A 21,428-nucleotide genomic window follows, 5' to 3' on the forward strand; every position below is an offset into this window, starting at 1 on the left:
ATAAAATCTAATTTTAAGTTATTCTGTCTAAACAAAAAACAGCAGAGTGCAGGCTGGCAAAAGCCCGAATTCTTAAATTAATTTACTGACCAGGTCAAAGCCTTTTTTGCATCCCTACAAAATCTTTTAAATGAAAGAGTACTTTAAAAGTGCATGAAATAAAAGTACTATGGATCAAAGCATGTAATAGTACTCACCAAACGCTTAGAATCCTCATTCTGTCTATAGAAAAAGAGTAACTGACGAACTAAAAGAGTCAAATTAGCTCCATTAGCAGTGGAAAACGTTCCTCCAGATTGGGCCAAATTAGCACAGCGATCAAATTCACTTCTTTGGATAGAGTACTTAAAAATAAGACATGCATCAATATATCAATAATGGTTATGATTTAAAATAGAGATGCAAAATTTTTTAAATCTCATTTGTTTCCCATCCAAAGTGGTAGCAAAGTAGTAAAATAGATTCAACACATTTGTTAAGAGATCAAAACATACACACAATATCATAGTTAAGCCCATAACTGCTTCTGTAATTCAAAGTACACATTGCAACAGATTTGTTGCTCTTCAAGTAAAGAATATCACATTTTCATCTAGCTTAGTCAATAAATACAAGTGAATTTAAACAGATACAACTCTTTCTTAGAATAACCTACCCAAGAGCAACTTAGAAAGATCATCATCTTGACTCAAACTACCACCTTAGTCATATTGGAAAAAAAAAAGCTCCACTGGTGTATGAAAGCTGCTAACACCTAACTGTTTTCATATGTTTTGTCAGTTAAACAAAACCATTAAGTAATCCCACTGAAGTCCACTGTCACATACATGCTTTGCAGAATAAATGTCCATCTACTAAAATATTGAGGTTCAAATTAAAATGTGAAGAGGGAAAAAGAATTTGCACTTTGTGGGCACACACAATACTCAAGAAAGGTGAAGATTTTTCAATGGAATTACTTATTACTAGAAAGTCTCATTTTCAGCAAAACTGTTTTACATCTTTCTAAATAAATAAGTACTTACTTGATGTTTTCTGTCTCTGTACCCTCTTACAAATGACTGAATTATTATTGCATTTTTCAGCCTCCGCCTTTCTTCCTGTAACACAAAGCAAGAAAATCGAAATAAATATTGTGGAACTGATTAATTTTTACAATTTTATCAAATATATTTGTATTCAAAAGGAATTTTCTTAATGAAAATTAAGTACTAATCATTAGTAAAATAAAGTGTTTGAAAGTTTGCATCCAATATACATAAATTAGGGAGAAAGCTTTAAGCTTTGTTTTTAAGCGTAAATTTACCATTAAGATATTGCAGAAGAATTTTTAATACTCGATAAGTACGTAATACTACAGAAATAAAAATAAACACGTTTGTATTTTATTAGACAAAGTCTTACTACTAAAATGTTGAAAAATTCATCAAATTCAATGACATCATTCCTCTTTCTGCATGGATCAGCTAACACTGAACACCCGCTTATTTGTTTCCATTCAAATAACGTATTAGTATTATGAGGCTGGTGCAGTTTAGATGTGAGGGGAAAAAAAACAAGCCACAAAAAAAAAAAAAAAACAAAAACAGTTATTTGGAGACAATACTGCTGTCAAAAGGAAAATGAGGCTTAATGCTTTAGGCCCAGGAGCACAATATGGAAATTAATAAAAATTCTTGCCCTCTCCTTCAAACCAGACATGTAAAGTGAGTCATTTTATGATGTCTTCCGCAGTAGCCAGAAAGAGTAGTTAAAATCATCCCTTCACAATGGCTCACTTTCTGAGGAACTGAAAGCCAGCTTGCTTCAGGTACTATGGAAAAAGCACTCAGCGAGTCCCCTGACAACACCCCCAGCATATCCCATCACAATAAATATCTACGGAAAGTGGCTACGGTAATCAGGTTTTTAATAATGTCCATATAGTTTCTTACGGGATGAAAGAGGGAAGTAAAGAAAACAGTTGCTCATGAATCTAGAGCTACAAAGCAGTGGTTGGGGGAGGGAAAGTAGGGAAGATCGAGAGTAAAAATCAGAGAAGCCGGCTTTGAGAAGAGAAATTTTAACCTCATGAATCCTTGAACTATAATGAGCCCATAATTCTGAGGGCCACCAAGCAAAAAACCACTGCAAAATGTTTTCAGAAATTTCATTAAAATACATTTGGGAAAGTTCACATAAACTTTCAACTCGCAAAAACTTGATTTCTAATTTATTCTGCCATAAAGACACATCCAACTTAAGAACTTAACCTGAGCTGACCAGAGAAACACCAGATGAATTTGCTATTCAATGCCTATTTTATTGTTCTTGGAAACTCCAGTTCCTAAAGCAATTTCTCAGAATAAGCATATATTTGAAAGACTCTAATTACCTCTAAAGCATGGACCAAAATAAGAATTTTGATAGGCCAAAGGGTATTTTTCTCTCCAAAGTATCTAACAGGAAAAGTGCAAAGCATGGGGGCAAGCAGGAGAGAGTTTAAATTACAGAGAGGCACTGTCTCTTCATAATCATAATGTGATGCTCGACTAAAAAGTAGGTATGTTCTCCTTTTCTCTAGATACAGGTTTTATCCTAGAACATATAATTGTCAGTTAGCGACCCGTAATTGCAAAGGTTTTAAGTCTGAGGTCACTGCTAAGATTCTGCTACAGGCATTTTTTTTACAAGCCATAACTGATTTTATTCTCAGAGGAGTCATTCATTTTGTGAGAATCCGATATATGCCACAGAAAATCGTTGTGTGTATGTGTGTACGTATACAGATATGAGTATATGACTCTACATCAGCTTTGCAGCAGACAGAATTAAGCAACCAAACGGGTTATTTCGATATATGGCAAAAAGTTTATGAAGCGCAAAAAAGCCTTTCTGCATATGTTGGCAAGGACTCACTGATCATAAATTTGATTCATAACACAGCATTCTGAACTAACTGGTGAAATCCTAGTAACTTCATACTTAAACTTGGTCCACAATTATACATCCAGGTTGGAAAGAAAAAAGAGCAGTAACTGTCCTCAGAAACAGAGGAGCTACTGCAGAACCTGTATTTAATCTAGGAAGGGTCAAACGCATCTTTAAGGAGCAAACAGGTCTTTTCTTGTTTAGCATGAAAACTACATAGTTACGCTTTCTAAATAATTTTTATGACCAAAATTGTTTCTACTCATATCAAAGGGGGGAAAAAATGACAAAATTAATATATTCACTTTAAATCCATATTGCTAAATTTTGTTTTCATATTGCCACATATATTAATGTTTTAAAACTGGTATTTTTCCTTTCAATGCCTATTCCTCTTCTGTATTATTCCAGACTGAATTATCCATGGGCGTAAGCTTCAATCTCAAACCAGTGTTAAAATTTCCTGAAGCCTCACACATCAACCTCAAAACTGCTTCTATTGCTCCTCAATTATCAGGTGATTTCAAAGTACTTTACGATATATTCAAGTATCATTGTTCTGATTCTGCCTCCACAGAACTGAGGCACACACTGAGGAAGTGAATTGCTGAAGGTCATCCAAGAAACCATAGCAGAACCAGGAGCAGAAGACAATTTGCCTAGACCAACCCATAGTAATAGATTATGGACAGGGCAAAAAAATGCCATTTACTATCCAAATACCTGTCTTTTCTCAACAAAGACTAGATCAAATGAGCACCAAAATAAAAGGAAAAATTCCCTTTGCACCCAGTGCATGCTTAACTACCTTCTTTTGAGATGAAAATCACTTCTGGGAAGCACCTTAAAAGCAGTCAAAGGGTTCTAGTATACTAGAAGACTATACAGAACTTGCAAACTGAAACAAAACATTCCTGAACTAAGTACAGAATACAGTACTTTTGACTGTAAATGTTACTACATCAAAGAAAAATCTACTGTGCATGCAAATGCTTACAGCCTACTTTACCTCTCGTTTTCTCCTTTCTTCCTGAGTACGATGCAGGAGAGAAGCCTTTTCTTCCTATAAAGCACAAATAAAGATATGATCGCATTTTCATTCAAAAACATGATTCAAGTGTGTTCATGATATTTAATCTAGACTTCACAATATGTGATATGTAAAACACTGGAGAAAAGCAAGTTTTAATCATTTTCCACTCTTAGAAATACATGTAACACAGACCTCTGAAAAGCATAGTGATGGAGGGGAGCTATGTAAAAAGAAAAGGGACAGGCCAACAGCAGCAAACTGTACTGATCCCTGTCCAGGTTTATGTTCTCAGCATCCCAGTAATCTAGGTAAACATCATCCATTTACAAATGGGGCAGCTGAAGCATAATAGGGTCCCAATCCTACCAGGTAGCACCAAATGTTTATCGAGCATTCTCCTTGCTTGGAGCACACACAAGTCATTGGCCCAGGTGCATACAGCAAGTTGTGGCACGTTCAAAGTAATCACATACGGTTTTAAGGCCCCATGCTTTTGTCTAACTTGCAAAAAAGCAGTAAGCTCTTATATTTACTTATCCTTTTCCTCAAAACTTGTCCGGAAAAGATGTCAAACCAGACTTATATAACATAAAGGTTAGGAATTTTTTCTTTTAAAATTTTGAACTCTTCACCCAAATTAAGGCTGCAAACTGAAACTCTCAGAACAGCGATCCCTCCAATAGAGAAAAAGAAAAGAATACTAAAGTATTCATGAGGCCTCTAAAGAACAATACCATTACAATAGAAAACCTGTGCATTAGCTTTTAAACCATAATCTTAAATGAGTACATATAGATTACAAAATATAAACAAAGCTTTATTTGCAAGAATCTCTTACTGGATGGGTCTGCATAGTTTCCCAGAAAATACACAAAATAATTCCATTTTGACGCAGAGTATTCAGTTCTCACTGCAGACAGTAAGAGTTGAAAGTACCCTGGCACCTTCCCAAATCCAGTCTAAAACAGACAGTAGATATAAGGAAACTATTTTCTTTTTTTGCCTCTATGACACATATAGCTACTTCCTTTTTCTCCCTATGCCCTTATTAGTCTAGAGAAGTTAAGAAATAATATGCACTCAAGCTGAAAATGTATTATATCTGAATACATAAATTCAAACTTGGCAAACAAATGTTTATAAAACATTTAACCACATCTAAAACAACTGTGCTGGAATATTTTCAATGTCTATATGCAGACACAAAAACTGAGGGCAAAAAACTCTTCTGCATTTCTTTTCTGACAACACAGGAGAAGCGAGGTCATGATTCTCCTAGTTTCTTTAGGACAGAAAATACTTTAACGCAGACCACCAAGTGAGAATAAAAAAAGAAAAACATAGATGCAAAAAAGGAATTTAAAATTGGGCTTGTATTTCAGATCATTTCCTGGAGCAAGCATAAAGAAAAAAATCCCACAAGAAGGTTAACCATCTTTTCCTCTAAAGACAGTATTTATGGCCAAAGACACCACTAACTACAGCTATTGCCCTCTAAAGACAGGTTTTTTTCCATGTGTTAAACACAATATAAACAAATCATAACAAAATCCATGCATAAGATGATGTATCTCCACTCAAGCAACAGGAAAGGCTCCAGGTCTGCTTGGTAACGTGAGGCAAGCAATTCTGACCTCACACACACAGAAAAGACAAAACAATGTACTAAATTAAGAAATAACCAAGAGATGGCTTAAAGTTTCAGGACTTTTTTTTAATAGATGACTTCTTTTTCAACAGCTGATACCCAACACATTAAAGAAGTTAGGAAAGTGTTCCTATTTAGAAGTGATCAGAGTGTCATCTCTTCAATGCGTCTGGAGAGTTTCACTCTGCAGGCAGCGCCACGTACAGAGCATTTCTGCTTAGAAGCAATGTTGCTGAATTTGTCCTTACACTTCAGAGATGATTGAAAGAAGTGCAAGAACATACAGAAAAGGGAAGACAAATTGCTACGTATGAATGGACAAGAGACTGGTGTGAAAAAAATACAAACACAGTAAATGCCAGGGATTAGTAGATAAAGGAAAATAAGTGGCCAGACGGCTTATCAGAGATAGATAATTTTAAGTATTTGGAGGCGGGGGAGATATAAGAGGGCAGTGTAATCTCACTTAGTGTATCACCAGCTTTGCATTGATGAGGAATTGGGTCTCTTTGAAGCAAGCACTCTTTAAACCAATCCACTTTTAAAAAAATAACAAAGCTAAGTTTTTAGTCAATGTCACATACTTGCTTTGAGTATTTGTAAAGAAAAACACCAACTTGTTAAGGCATAAATTAAACACAATAGAGGAACTGTCTTAAGACAAAGAATAAAATAGGTGAGTGCATCGCACCTTTAAAAATTATTATGGGTCAAATAACACTGCTGTTCACAAGACACACATAGATCAGAAACATAAAGGAATGGAATCATAACTATGACTAGAGAATATATTTAAATTAAATGCAAGAAAAATATATCTTCTTCAGAGTTACTCAGCCCAAGTGGAATACGCTGTCTCTTCAGAAATAAAAAAGTAACAGTAAATATGCCATACAAAATAAACCTGCTGTGGGAAAGAGATGAAAAGAACTATGAAATAATCTTCCTTCGCTTACAAAGGGCATTCTAAGAAAATTATTTCTTAAAGACAGCTAACTGTACAGTCATCTTAATAAACAACACAGTGAAAAAGAGCTAGACTCAGTAGCTGTTGCTCTGTGGCTAGTTGTGAACGACAACAGCATTACGGTAAGTGATGTACATTTGACAACTCCCATCTATACGGTCACATGACTGCTGACACCTACAGCCGCTGCTCCACCACCTCCTCCTGCCTACCTACAGCCAGAGCTACTCACAGCACGAGATCGTCTGATAGTAGCTTCCAAAGATCACACCTAGCTTGTTCCTACTCCCCATCTTCCTTGCCTCGCTTCTGTGATGGTCATGCTATCTTCTTTCTTCACCTGCCAGACAGACAGACATCAGGTACCAAGTCTACCTATCAAGGTAGGCAGTCAGACACTTTAGGGGGAATCAAGCATCAGCATCTTGATTCCTTCAACCCTAACTCAAAAGGAGCGAAAAGCCATTTACTGAATCAAATTCCTGACACTTTTGACGATGTAGTCTTCCTTCTTCAGGAGCTTGACCTCCAGAGTGCAGAACGGGGAATACGCTGTCCGTGTGTTTCATGCAATGTTTCATATATTACTAGCAGTCCCTTTCCTGTCTGCTCCTTCCTCCAACAGAATGTACTGGTAAAGACAACCAACCTCAGGCAAGCTACAGGCACGCAAGCTACAGGACCATGAAAAGCCTGATTTGAGAAGTTTTCTTCACCAAATATGTGAGGCATGACACAAAGAAACAAGAAAGCAAAGAAACAATATGTGACAGCAAAACACAATGTGACATTATGGATGATGACTCAAAGAGTAAGACAGAAGGGGGAAAGAGGTGAAAACAAGGAAGCAGATAGAGGAAAGTATACAGAAAGGAAAGCTTGTGACTACCATCAAAGAAACGTTAAGTAATATTTGAAATGTTAGTTTATACATCAGGATAAAATTGCTATGTGCCATATTATTCATCACAGCAAAGTTGAAAGTCGCACCACTGCTGTAATAGATCAGTTGATGAGAACAGAACAGCCGCATCCGACAGTGTAACAACCTCAATGTCAGTGCTCAGAAACTCCAATTAAATACATAATTTAAAAAAAATGAATTAAAACTGCTTTCTTGTCCTCCTTTTGCCAAAATACGCTATTTTGTTGCAAAAGTATGTTCACGCAACTCCTAGCCTTTACATATCTTAGACAAAGACTTAATAAAACATAAACAAATATACAAATTACTATACTTTTTGTCCTCCCCTTTAACTCTTTGCATTGAGAGTGATAATAAACTTTCAGCCCCCTTGGCTCAAAATTCAGGTTCAGGGGAAAAAAAAGAAGTATAGATAATTACATTTTTTCAAATACTTCTAGTATTTGTTGAATGGAACACCCCTGGACAGTCATGTTAATCAAGCTATCTTAGCTCCACGCAAGTAAATTTAAAACTTAAATATGCCAGATGCAAAGGTGAAACTGAGTAATTATTTTCAGGTACTGTCTAAACACTATAAATAAAAATACATTGATGCAAAAAATTAAATATTATTAATAAATGTTTGACATTTACTTGTAAACCACAGAGGTTTATTTTCTTTCTTCAGTTGAGAATGCTATTCTATTTAATGTTACAATAGATCTTGCAAAGTACAAGGCATGACTTTTAGGAAATTTTCATGGAAAAATGACTAAGCACTCGATCTTTTAACTTTTGAGGACAATTATAAAATCTGGTACGGTTTTCATCCACAAAACCCAAGAACTCGCACCTTTTTTCTTTCCTTAAAATGAGGAACACGACTTTTCAGCTGAATTTAGTTTGAACCACATAAAAATCAGTAACAACTCCCAAAGCAAATGAAGCAACCTAAGCAATTTATAGAATAAAATTCCTTTCAACACAAGTATTTAATAAATTCAACAAATGAAAGGAAGATTTTGTAGCATTTATTTGCAGAAAACAAAGGTGGACACTGGGAGATGTCCCCCTCCAAAGTGGTTCTCAACAATGTTTCTAGTTCCCAACATTATTTTAGACAAGATAAACTCCACTTCAATTGTTTTTTCTGAATATTAAAAGAAATTAGCATTTTAAAAGACTCCCAATGTCTTGAACTGAACCTTGACAATTTAAATTTCATTAGACATAGCCTGAGTAAAACATGTTCAGCAGCTTGAAAAATTCTCCTTTAAAACAGTTTGTGACTCTTCATATCTCTGATTATTTACATCATGATTAAGTTTATATGTAGAGAAGACCATCTTCCAGAAGAAGGTATTTTAAAGTACTTAAAATATGACCAGGAAATGGCATTTGGCCAGGGAAAGCCTGGCCTACTGAAATCAATGGCACAGTGCTTGCTAGAAAACATCTCAGCATTTCAGCTCAAATTTTACTCTAGGATGTAGAGAGTATCTGGAACCACTTTTATCACAGTAACTACGAAGCCGCGCACAGTGGAACCAGGACTTGACTGGAGGCTCTAGAGGCCAAATGAAACGCAAACAAGTTGCTCTTAAATTTACTCTCAGTTTGTCTCTATTATGATTTTTAAGATGTATATTGTACACATCATTTAGTTGAGTGATTTTTTTTTTTTTCTCAGAAACAAGCAGGGAAAAAATATATCTAGAAAAGCAGATATTTTTGTTTGGAATTTGAGAAAATAGCACATAACTGAAAATAACAGTGTAATCACTGCTGTCAGCTAACTACAACTCCATCATTCGTAGTTTCCTTTCAAATGAGGAGAATTTTAAATGTCACCAAGAGGGAAAAAAAATCCACAAGAATCTAGTATGCGTTAATTATATGGTTTCCTACTGAGAGACAGTCATTATTTTACAACATGATGGTCTCATTGTATTTCCACACCACAAATCTGAAATTCAAAGAGTATTTCAAGACTTAGGCTCTGACATTTCAATGTTCTGGACAGAACACAGTTCTGACTCAGAATGAGGTACGTACTTGCATAAGGACCTACGCCATGTGCCTTATGGGACAAAGGTCTTATGAAGCAAAGCAAAGTGCAATTCTTTCCCACCACTCAAAAATAAATTGTAAATTTGTAATTGCAATCTAGAAATCCTGTACTATAAATTCCTAGCATCATTTCTTTTCCATTGTGACCTGGTGTGGGTTAAACTAAGATATAACAAAATAGTAATTCTTTCTTCCTGAAATTATTAAGAACTTTCCTCAATCAATCAGTGAGAGAGAAACAAAACTATTTTTTAAATCTGTGCCATCATTGCTTAAATCCTACAAACATCTATCACCATAAGCAATCCCAACCCTTGCAGATCTCTCCATACACTGGCAATTTTACAGCTTACTGTTTTTAAATCATTAATTTTTATTCTACAAGAAGTTACTTCATGCGTACAATACAGACAACAAAGAGCAAACAAGCTGCTTCTGGAATTCTACCTCTGCACTTCAGCTGAGAGGGGGAAGAAAAATATACAGAAATCTAATGCTTAATGTTATGCTATTAATTTAAGAAAATGTATCAGTAACTACTAAAAGAAAATATAAACAAACTTTGTAAACTGAAGATCTCTGACTATTAAAAAACGTCCATATTAAAAGAAATTAAAGAGACTTTCTAAAATACAGATAGAGTCATTGCTATTTGTTCATTAGTAATTTTCCACGTGTTCCACAAAAACAAAACCAAAAACCAAAACGAAACCCAGTGAAGTTGGTTTCACTTTCACTTTCATGGCTGTGCTAACTCATCTGTATTACAAATTCCTGAAAGGAAGATTTTTTTTTAAAACCATCTCATACTGTGTTATAATCTAAAAATACGCTCTTTGAAACAGGCTTGGGATTTATAAAAGCATGCTTTCGATATCTCAAGTGATACTGTAAATTTGACTTAATAATATTCTTTTAACTATTTTTCCTGTTAAAGGCTTACAAGATGCCATTAATACATTTCACAACCTAAACAAATAATGTGGAGCTACAGAACCCCTTGTACAGGCATGGGGATCCCCCTGCATGGATGTACTAAAGCACTGGTACCTCGTGTTTTCCTCAATGCTGATAAAATTAATAAAGGAACACTAGGCCTGACTGTACCAAATCAAGCTGACGTGGTGAAACCGATTCTGCACCATGCCACCAAGAGTCCAACTTCATGATAAAATTAGTGAAACCTGCCAGCTGCTACCAGAAGGCATGGTGACATTCCACCCTGAAGAAATATGTTCACTATATGGGACACAAACGATGGGGTAGGAACCACCCAGGGGAAGGACCATCTGTTTCAGTCCACGGCATAGTTAGGTCAGGTTAGCTCAATTTGAACTGCACCCCAAACCAACTCTTCAGACGCACCTCTTTTTTCCTGCCTGACACACCACAGAAATTCTGCAGCCGCAGCCTTTTAGGCAACAATTGCTGTCCTGTACAAAAAGTCCATGAGTTAATTTGAGATGTTCCTGTATTGAACTCCAATAACAGTATTCATTTTTGGAGGCTATTTTACTTCAGAAGTAAAAAAATATGTCTTGCCAATTATAATTAAAACTAAATCTGAAAATAACTTTTGAAGAACCTCATAAAGCAGGGAATAACATTTTAAAGGTGACAATAAGCCCCCCTAAAAAAAAAAACCACACAAAAATTAATATTGTAAATAAAACACAGTATCTATACCCTCAAACAAATATACAACTAACGCAAACAGCCCAAATGAATCAGCAGATTTGTGAAAGTAAATGCGGAGGGAAAAGTCCAAACACAGACAATACCACCTATATTTTTACACTTGTGTAGAATGCAATATTAAAATGTTACAATAACGTTCTGAAAGGATCGGTCAACAAGGATAGTCATTTCGAGAACATTAATTTTGCAATGCAGGATTTTAACAAAAATAAGTGATGCTTAGACTACTCTTGGCAAAAGGGTTGGTTGGATTGAAGTGCCTCTCTACAGCATCCACAATTCAGACCATCATGACGCACATGAACACAAGATGCAAACAGCATAAAAACCAACCTGAAGGTCTCTGCCTTTATCATTCAAAAACACATAAAAGTCAGTGGTGAGAAAGCACACTAGATTCTGTACCTTTCTAACTGCCACAGTGCCCCAAGTTCCCAACCATATTTCTATCATTGTGCCTATGCTGATAGGACTTACTGAAGTCAACCCCTCGCGAGGCCTAAGGAAACACTACAGACACACGTGGCAATGTCAGACAGGGTATCAACACATGTGACCCGTGACCAACACCGTTATTGTTTGCAGCTGCAGTTACATTAGCAAAACCATACTTTTAATAGCCAGTTTTGCTGATCATTTATTTTGGTGTAGTTGTCTCCACATCAGAAAGACTCTGCGGACACCTTTAGCACTGACTAGCTCCTCAAACTGGAGTCCCTGCTTTCGCACTGGGAAGGTTTTGCTAATGTAGTTACACATGTGCAACAACATTTGAGAAACTTCCTCAAATTGGGTCAAGAGTTATTCTTAGCATTAAGCAGCCTGCATACAGATTCTACCGGTATTTCTGAGTTGTGCTTTATTCCACCAAAGGAATCAAAACATGCAGTACTAAGTATCCAGCTAACTAACAGAGCATCACAGAGGTGCAGGGTTGGAACTATACACTGTATGTTTCTAAAATTACACCCATTTGGGAGGGAAAGGGGGTCTGTCAAAGAACAATCTTATTTTTTTTCTCCACGTGCACAAAAAGCTGAAAGGAAACATTTCACAATTCACAATTCACAGTTCTGTAAAACTGAAGCCTATAGGTATGAGAAACGTGGTCACAAGGAGCCTGTGACATGAGATGAGAAGCTCATGGAACCCACAGAAACACTTGCTACACCAAGCTCTGCTGTAGTATGTTTACATAATAGTTCAGGTAAACTGCATTTTTAGAAGTAATTCTTAGTACGGTTTAAATAAATTCTTTCATTAGTACTGTACATAGTCTCTGAAAATAAGCAGCTATTTCAAGGGCATTCTGTGATATCCATATAACGATGACGTCCAAAGCTGCAACTAACTGCTTTGCATCGATGCAGCACAAGCACTTCAGTGTACCAATGTAAAATCGTGAAATCTGTGGACCACTCAGTATCAATCTGGTCATGAAATACAATCTTTGTGTTGGACAGAGTGAAGGTTATGCATCAATTTCAGTTTCCACTTCCTTTACCTTTTAATATTTGCCCTTGGAAATTTATACCTCTATAACATTAATGCATTTGTCCCATATAATTAAAATAGATAGAATTCTGCTGAATTTTCATGAAGAAATCAGTATGTGTAAAAGAAGATATTATGACAGTTGTTTACTTCTGTAGAAGGACACATGTTCTGCAAGCAACACTACTAGCAAGTCAGTGCCAAAAGTTGTAAAGTACCTGAAGTGTACAGTTTAGGACCAGGGCATGTTCTGTCAACTCCTACTTCAATTGGAGACTATTTGTCATATTTCTGACTGGTGTAATGCCATTGTATGTAGTCTAATGAACAGAAATGTCTTAAGATAAACAGAAGATGATTCCAATGAAAAGCTGCACAATTTAAATGCAGTTCTGTTACACATTCGCTTTAATAAATTACGCAACGGAATACACCAAAATGCAAACTTGACTGTGATTTTAATATCACGTAGTGCAGTATGTTAGCTCAGTTTCCTAACTGTACTGCCAAGCCTTCAAAGTTTCAGAGAACCAGACTGGCTTACAGTGCGCAGTAACAAAACTTGACTTATTTTTGCCCCCATTAAGATTCAAAAATACTAATGAAAACATTCAATGGCTTCCAACACAATCACATCCAACGATAACATGAGGAATCAGTATTTTAGCAGTGAATTAAAGTGACCCTTACAAATCAGGCCACTTCTAAAAACAATTCGCCCTTTCTCTTGTTCTTCGGTAATTCTACACCCTTCAGTGCTTGACTAAACATTTGACTACCCTGTCCAATCAGCAAGATCTAAATAAACCGTTTCGCTTCTTTTCCATCAATCAATACAAGGAGATTCAATAGTCTGGTACGGCAGACAATTAACTGCTACTCACCCTGCACATGACAAATTGACTGAACTTAAACTTGACAGGGAAAAGCTTAAACCTGTGTGACCCGGCAACCCTCGCTCAGGTGGATGAAGCCTCCCCCAGCAATTCGGATTGATCTCGAGTTGGGTGAGGCTGTTCCCCGCCGTCCCTCCGGCGAGGGGGGCCCACGCAGGACTTTCCCTCTGGAGAGGGATGACAAGAGGTCTGGGAGTCCTCCCCTCCTTCACCCCGGGAGCCCTGCAGACGGCTACCAGCCACAACAAACCGGACTGCTTGCGGGGGCGGGGGGGGGGGGGGGGACGACGAGCTAAGGAGACATTTCCTCGCTTCCCACAATTCTTACTACACTACCAGCCTGGGAGGGTGCGTGTGGCCTGATTTAAAAAAAAAAAAAAAAAAAAAAAAAAAAAAAAAAGAGAGAGAGAAAGAAAAAAACACGGAGCCAGGGAGATCAGAGATAAACACATCACCAGGAGGGGAGGATATTTTTTCCCCTCTATTACACCTTAGTCATAGCTGCTCCCGTTTTTGAAGGCCCAGCGGTAAAAATAACGATAATACAAGAAGGAGGCAGGCGGGGACGAGGGAAACAGACACAAACGCGGAGACAGACAGGCGCCGTTCTTACCTTCCTACTCGCTCCTCCGAGAGACACCTTGGGCCTTGTTTTGAAATCCCCTTCAAAGCTAAACATGTTTACCGCTTATCCCATCTAGAGCGGGGTCCGGCCCCCCGAGCTGACCCCGCAAGGGGGGCGCCGGCCGGCCGGCAGGGGCGAGCGGAGGGGCCGCCGCCGGCCCCGGGGAGGCACGGACCCCCCGGGCTGGCACCCCGCGGCCCGCCCGCCCGCCGCCGGCGAGCCCCCGGCCGCCCGCCCCCGCGGGGCTGCTCCCCTCACGGCGGCCCGGCTTCTCCCCCTCCACCCGGCGCCTTCCCCGCCCCGCGGCCTTCGCTTCCCCGGTCGCCCCCTTTCTGACCGGCGGCGACGGCTGAGTGTAGTGGGAGGGAGGAGGAGGGAGGGAGCGGAGGAGGGGGGGCTGGCGGGGCTGCTTCACTTGCACTGGGGGAGCAGCCGGCTGTGGAGAGAAGATGGCCGCCGCCCGCAGCCTCCCCGCCGCGCTCCCGACGACCGGCCGCGGCGGCGCGCGCGCCGCCCGCAGCCGCCGGGGCCGGGGCCGCGCCCGCGCCACCCGCGCGCGCCCCGCCCGGGCCTGCCCCCGCGCTTCCCGGGCCTGAGGAGAGCGCTGTACCCCCCGCCGCAGCCGGCGGGCCCGAGGCCCTGCCCGCCGCCCTGCCCGCCGCCCGGCTCGTCCCAGCTGCCGCTGTTTCCGCTGAAACTTCTTCCCCGTTTTAAAGATGAGCTTCGCGTGGGCGCACGGCAGCGCTGGAGACCGGGCCCAGCTGAGTGAGGGGCCCGCTTGGCCTGGGCGCGGGGCTGCTTTCCTCGGCGTCGGTGGGCTGTAGCGGCATGCGTTTATATATGTATATATATATAAAAAAAATTTGTCCTTTTTGTAGGACAAGCATATGGTAGACGTTACCCCATTGCAAAGACTTCATGACCAGTCTGAAGACCGGGTACTGAACACTCAAGCACAGGCTCTTGAGCTTACACAGATGTGAAAATCCACCTGAGAAAGTTCCTGGTGCGAGCGGGGTGTGCACGGGATCAGGGCCTCAATGAAGAACAGAAAGATAAAAGGGCTGTAATATAAAAGCAATAGACCTGAATGGTGAACCTATACCTGAGGCTCCTTTATTTTATATTTCTTAGCTTGTTCTCCATGTTTCAGTGCTGCAGTTGCATCCTTCCATGTACAGAGGTGATACGGACAGTAACAAAAAGCAGTTACTCAGTCTGCAGGTACGAGGTGCTAAATAAATATATGTGGCCAAATCCAGCTTTCATTTCCTGCAGTGGAAATTTGATTGAGCCCTAACTCGTCAATTCTCACATTGGTGTATCACAACAAACAAATGGCAAGGATCACTGTCAGGAGAGGATATACGCACTTCGCAGCTGTTTATACCAAGACCACAATGCCATTTAATTGTCGCCAAGCTGGCTGACAAATATTTGTTGAGATTTCTTTGGATTTAGGTGATTCAGAAGAGTCTAAATCTTAAAATTTCAGACTTTTCAGACTTTTCATGAGGGAACAAGTGCTTAGCAAGAGTGAACATTATCCCCGCATTTCCCGAGATAACATAGTTTCAGTATAAGCAAGCCTGGCCTCCTCTAAATACTGTTTATGAATGCAGTTGAGGTTTAGGGCATTGTGAAATACCACGTCAAATGTTCATTCGTAGTTTCAACACGTTGCATTGCTGATGTAATATCACAACACTATATGGGAGCGGTAGCAAGTTTTTTTCCAAGCATGACAGCATTTCTTTCAAGTGGACTTAAGCCTTGATAAACTTTGTAAGTCTTATACGGAAAAGGACTACTCTAGGTGTCCCTAGCAGTTAATTCATTGATTTTCAGTAGCACAGAAGCAACCAGTTAGGTCATGAGTTTGTGCCAACTTTTTATCACTAGCAAAGCCAACTTAGGGATTCAATCCCTCCTCATGTAAGAAGCCAAAGAAACATGAAACTGCAGAGAGCAGGATTTCTGTGAGACAGGTTTTAGACTGATGCACGCTTGACAGGTTCCAGCTCCGATGTCAGAAGGACACAGGATCCTCTGCTGACCCTGGCTGTTACCTTCTGAAGAAGCAAGTAGTAAATGACATGGGCCCAACTGATGAATGTTTGTCTGGGAAGTCTTAGTGATTTGCATGTGCCCCTAGAGGCCACTCTAGGTGTAATTTTACTAAATGAAAACTTACATAACAGAATAAACTGAGTGTTTGTATCTTGAATACAGTGAATTTATGGAAGCATAAAAGAAACTAAGTGTGTTTTATTTTTATATTTATTTTTTGGGACAAAATACACATTTATATCACAGTGGAGAAAATATACAAAAGTCAGAAATCTCAGTGTCACTTAGTCAAAAAGTCAGAGCGGAGACTGGTTTAGTATTCTCAGGGAGCAGCAAGAGCAGGACTGCTCCATGAAGGAAGAGGAGTGGGCGCCGAGCGTGACCCCAGCACAGGCCGTGCCCTCCCCAGTCAGGACATAATCCCGCAGGACCCAAAGACAGTGGGCAGAGCCCAGCAATGGCTACAGGGTTCACGGGCAGCCCCATGCAGCGTGAGGGGAGGAGTCCAAAGGGTCCAGCCACGAGCAGAAGACAGTGCTACGACATAGGTTCAAGGTCCATCCAGGAGGCAGGCTGGAGACAGGTACGCCTGAGCTTAGATGGACCAAAGAGCAGCAGGGGGAGTGAGTGGGGGTCCCGGCTGAAGCTGTTCAGGGCAACCAAGTCCTGTCAGTGCGTTCAGAGCCCTGACAAACACATACTGAAGGATCTAAGAATATTGCTCTTGTAGTATGCTGTGTCAACACCCACCTGCCTCACCTGCTGCAATGAAGTCAGTTTCCCATCTTTCTCATCTTCTTATTGCACATTCCACGAGATTTTTTGCTTTCTCCTAATCACGGTTCTCTGCCTTTTGATTATTCCTTTTTCCCTCTGCAGGCATATGTACGCATTGCTTCCAGATACAGCTGGACTGCAATTGTTCATCAGACTGTAGTCTGTTAAAAAGATGTCAGTACTCAACATTTTCTTCACCCCCTTCAATCAATATCAATCTTTTCTACTTTTTATTTGAAATCGGGTATATAGGGCCATTTCATCTGTATGTGTGAGAATCACCAATGACAAGTACTCCATTTCCAAGAAAATTAATTATTTCTTTTATTTTTGGTATTTTTATTAATAAACAAAGAAAGAAGGCTATGAATATGAATGTCCTGGGGAATTAAAAACAAAGAATCCTAGAAATACAGGTGTAGGGCTGACCTCTAGTCCATCCCCATGCTCTAAGAAAAGAATCAATACATACATATAAATCATCTTTAAATACATATATCTCCAAGTTTATCTTGCTCTTAAGCACCTTTCACACATCAGTACTGAGTATAGTTTCAGTAAACCACTGCCAACCGGGAAGTTCAACAATGTGCCTAGCTGCTCACAACAGAAAGTCGTGGATTTTCTCATAGCATCCAATTTATGTTTCCATCCTTCTGTTGAGCAAGTAAAATCTGAATCATAACGTATACGTATAGTGACCCAGTCTCAACGTGTTTTACATCTCCTCTGAGATGTCCTGTAGGTTTGATAGTCTGTATTGCTTTTTGCTTGCAAGTATGGGCCAGAGAGGGAGACATCAGAGGAGATTATGTCTGAGCAGAAGGTTAAGTTCTGGCATTGGCTTGAAGTGGGGGTAAGTTTTCAGAGGCTGTGCAGATACCTTCTTTTTCTTGTAAATGCATGCCATAGAAATGAAAGCGGCAACACACGCAAGTTAGTCACATTTGCTGAAAATATGGGCAAAGTGTGATTCAATCGGCATTAGAGAGAAACTTATTGGACCTGTTGGAGCCCCCCCCAGAGGAGGGCCACAAAGATGATCAGAGGGCTGAAGCACCTCTCCTGTGAAGGCAGGCTGAGAGAGTTGGGCTTGTTCAGCCTGGAGAAGAGAAGGCTCCAGGGAGACCTTATAGCAGCCTTCCAGTACCTGAAGGGGGCCTACAAGAAAGCTGGAGAGGGACTCCTTGCAAGGGCATGTAGTGATAGGACAGGGAGTAATGGCTTTGAACTGACAGAGGGTAGATTTAGATTAGATGTAAGGAAGAAATTCTTCACTGTGAGGGTGGTGAGGCACTGGAGCAGGTTGCCCAGAGAAGCTGTGGATGCCCCCTCCCTGGCAGTGTTCAAGGCCAGTCTGGATGGGGCTTTGAGCAACCTGGTCTAGTGGAAGGTGTCCGTGCCCATGGCAGGAACCAGATGATCTTAAAGGTCCCTTCCAACCCAAACCGTTCTATGATTCTATGATTATCTATAGATTCTCTCCTGGGCCTGCCTTTTGGTACAAAAGGACAGGCAAAATTTTGTGGTTCATGTCTGACTATTGTAAGGTGGTGCTCCCTGGTCTTCTTTTTCCTTTTTTACTATGAGTGACTCGGAGCAAAGCCATCTTCTAAATGTAGCTTGTTGACACCTTGGTACTGGGCAGAAGAAAACTAGGAAGGAAGATTTTTTGGGGAGCAATAATGAAAAGAGAAAATAATTGCTTCCCAACAGTGATGAAGATCTTGAGTTCATGTTGTGCTGGGTGCTAAGTCTAGCATTACTGAGGTGACTTATGAACTTTTAAAATTATGGAGCTACTGGTACCTTATTGTAAGTAGACTAAGACACTCTGCCTCTGTCAGGGACAGATTTTATAGTTTTTCTAAACACTCTTTCTACATATTAAAAAAATCAATGGCATTTAAAAAGAAAATAAATATTATACATGCTGGTTTTACCCTTTGAATGAGCACCATTTTACATCTACAATCTTTTCTATCATCAAACTAATCCCCAAACAATTTAACTTCTGATGCATCATCCTTCTGGCCCCACGCTGTGCGTATATTCCTTATTTAGACAGGATAAGCAATCAAGAGTATATTTGGCAATTGCTCAGTACTGTAGGGTATGATGGCCAAATTGTCACCATCTCACCATTACTTTCCATTCCCTGTGCAATTATAATAAAGTGTCCTAAACTTTTATGCTGACTTGCTGAACTCAGATGAAAATCTAAGATGCACTGACAGCGTCTCATTATGTGCTACATTACTTCCCAAGATGCAGAAACATTTTTTACAAGAGCGCATAATAAATGAACAGCAAATAAGTTAGAAATACTTTAATTTACAGGAGATGAGGGTCGAGATTACTCCAAATGCTGTGATAGGCCAATATCTGATTTCTAGTGATGCTTTAGTAAGATTTGCTATCATATGGACTGATGGTGGGAGGTAATTTATTTTTTTAAATTTATTTACTCTGGGTAAAACACTGAAAATTAAATCTATTCTATCAGAGAAGATACTGGCAAGACTGTAATGTAAAAAGCACTTCACTTAAGCACTTCCTTTAGTTAAACCTGAGTGCCAACAGACACTGCCAAGGAATGAAGACATTTTATTTAAAATTACACTGGCAAGAGACCATCAAATTATCCTTAACATTTTCATTAAATTGAGATACAGATATAGTTAGGGTAGTAAATCTTTTCAATACAAGGAGTTTATTCCTGAGCCAAGGCCAGATTCAGCAGTAATTGTAGGAACTATTAAGACCTAAAGTCTCATCTACATTACCAAAACAACTGTTCAAGGCTTTAGCCCAGTTTTGAAAAATGGACGGGCTTCATCCTGTATTACAGAGCTAATCGGATCAGCAAACTACAGTGATGCATTTGAATTCCAGTCTAGGGTGATCATTTTGTGTTTTGTTGGCTTGGTTCAATGAGATTTTTGGGGGGTTCCATTAGAAATCTGTGAATATGTATAGGTTGTCTGCAGTCCATGCTCCCAAGGCTCTAAAACAATCAAACAAGTGCTACCTTTCTTAATATTGACACCTTATTCCTCTATAGGAATGTCGAGCTGAAGAGACTAAGGAACTTTATATCCATAGTTTCGAAGATAAAAAGTTATTACCCTGTGGTGTCACCTCCTTTATAAGATCTACATAGCAAAATTTCCCCCCCAGAGATTCCTACATTTCATTCACAGCTTCTGATCGAACAAAATCATTTACTTTAGGCATCCAGTCTTCTGAGGAGTGTGGGGGTAAGGACTTATTATAGTTTTATAGCTCTAATTGTGAGACATCATGATGTTACTTGGCAAGTGTTAGTTAACCATAAATCCTAGTTTGTTTTCTGGGGTTAAAAATTATAAACATATTTAATTCCAATACTAGTTCTGCAAAGATGTTCAGCTAAATAATAAAGTAAAGATTAGGATGCTCTTTTCCAAGTCTGCCTGAAAACTTAAGTATCAATTTATTTTAATAGGAATGGAGCATTCAGGATCTGTAGACGTCTTTGAAAGCCGAATTGCAAAGAGTAATTGCCCTCAAGTGAGCACAAATATAACTTCATATTTACCTTGTTATCTTTGGCTCACCTTTAATATACCTGGAAGCTTTCCCTATATATAAGCATTGTAAAATTTGCCATTCCAAGCAAATTCCAACATGTTGATTTTATGCTGACAGAAACATATGTGCTACGGGCCAGTACACATCTAGCTGTTGTTAAAACGTGTTCCACTTCATTTCCTATTTAAATTGGTTGGAGTATTTTCACCTTCCCTTGGTGCCCATGTAAACAAGAGCCTTATCGATGTCAGAACTTTCATGTGGTTTGAGGAAAACCAGGCAAGATTATTTCTTTGGATCACCTTGTGATCCAGAAAAACATACACACACGCACACTTATGTGTGTATGTGTATGTATTGATATATGGATGGATGGAAGTGTTTTCTTGCAGAAGTTCTCAGAATAATGTGAAGAGGTGCTTCATAACAAATTACTCATAATTAAAAATGTTAAAGGTCTAGAAAGTCTGAAGAAGAAGAACCCAGTACATCCCAACCTGTGTTCATTAAGTACGAACACTCAAATGGGTTGTTTGGTGTACAGGGCTTTGGCTCTAAGGTAATGAAAACACTGGCCAATGTCATGCCCACTCAGAGGATACGTTTTCACCGACCAGCCCTTATGAGATGGAAGTGGCCTTCAAAAACCTACTGGAAACAGTAGAAATTAAAGGCAGATGATAAGCTCATATTGTGAAGACTCATCCAAAAATTATTTAAGGGGCACAAATTATGATCTTGTTGACCATAATTAAGAGAA

General features: G+C 39.4%; 1 protein-coding gene across 1 annotated transcript in view; it reads right to left on the reverse strand.

Moving 5' to 3' along the window:
• UBE3C (ubiquitin protein ligase E3C) overlaps window positions 1-14,836 on the reverse strand; it is an 82,841-nt gene extending 68,005 nt beyond the window's left edge. The window contains exons 1-4 of the mRNA XM_087730039.1: window positions 14,237-14,836; window positions 3,920-3,973; window positions 1,026-1,100; window positions 198-344 (exon numbers count right to left, since the gene is read on the reverse strand). Coding sequence (XP_087586165.1) covers window positions 198-344; window positions 1,026-1,100; window positions 3,920-3,973; window positions 14,237-14,302 — 342 coding nt within the window. The 5' untranslated portion in view covers window positions 14,303-14,836. The remainder of the gene's footprint in view (window positions 1-197; window positions 345-1,025; window positions 1,101-3,919; window positions 3,974-14,236) is intronic.
• Between the last annotated feature and the right edge of the window lie 6,592 nt (window positions 14,837-21,428).

Source organism: Nipponia nippon, unplaced genomic scaffold (genome assembly GCF_047370975.1).
Source record: "Nipponia nippon isolate SJK-2023a ecotype South Korea unplaced genomic scaffold, ASM4737097v1 scaffold_1, whole genome shotgun sequence".
Taxonomy (NCBI): Eukaryota; Metazoa; Chordata; class Aves; order Pelecaniformes; family Threskiornithidae; genus Nipponia; species Nipponia nippon.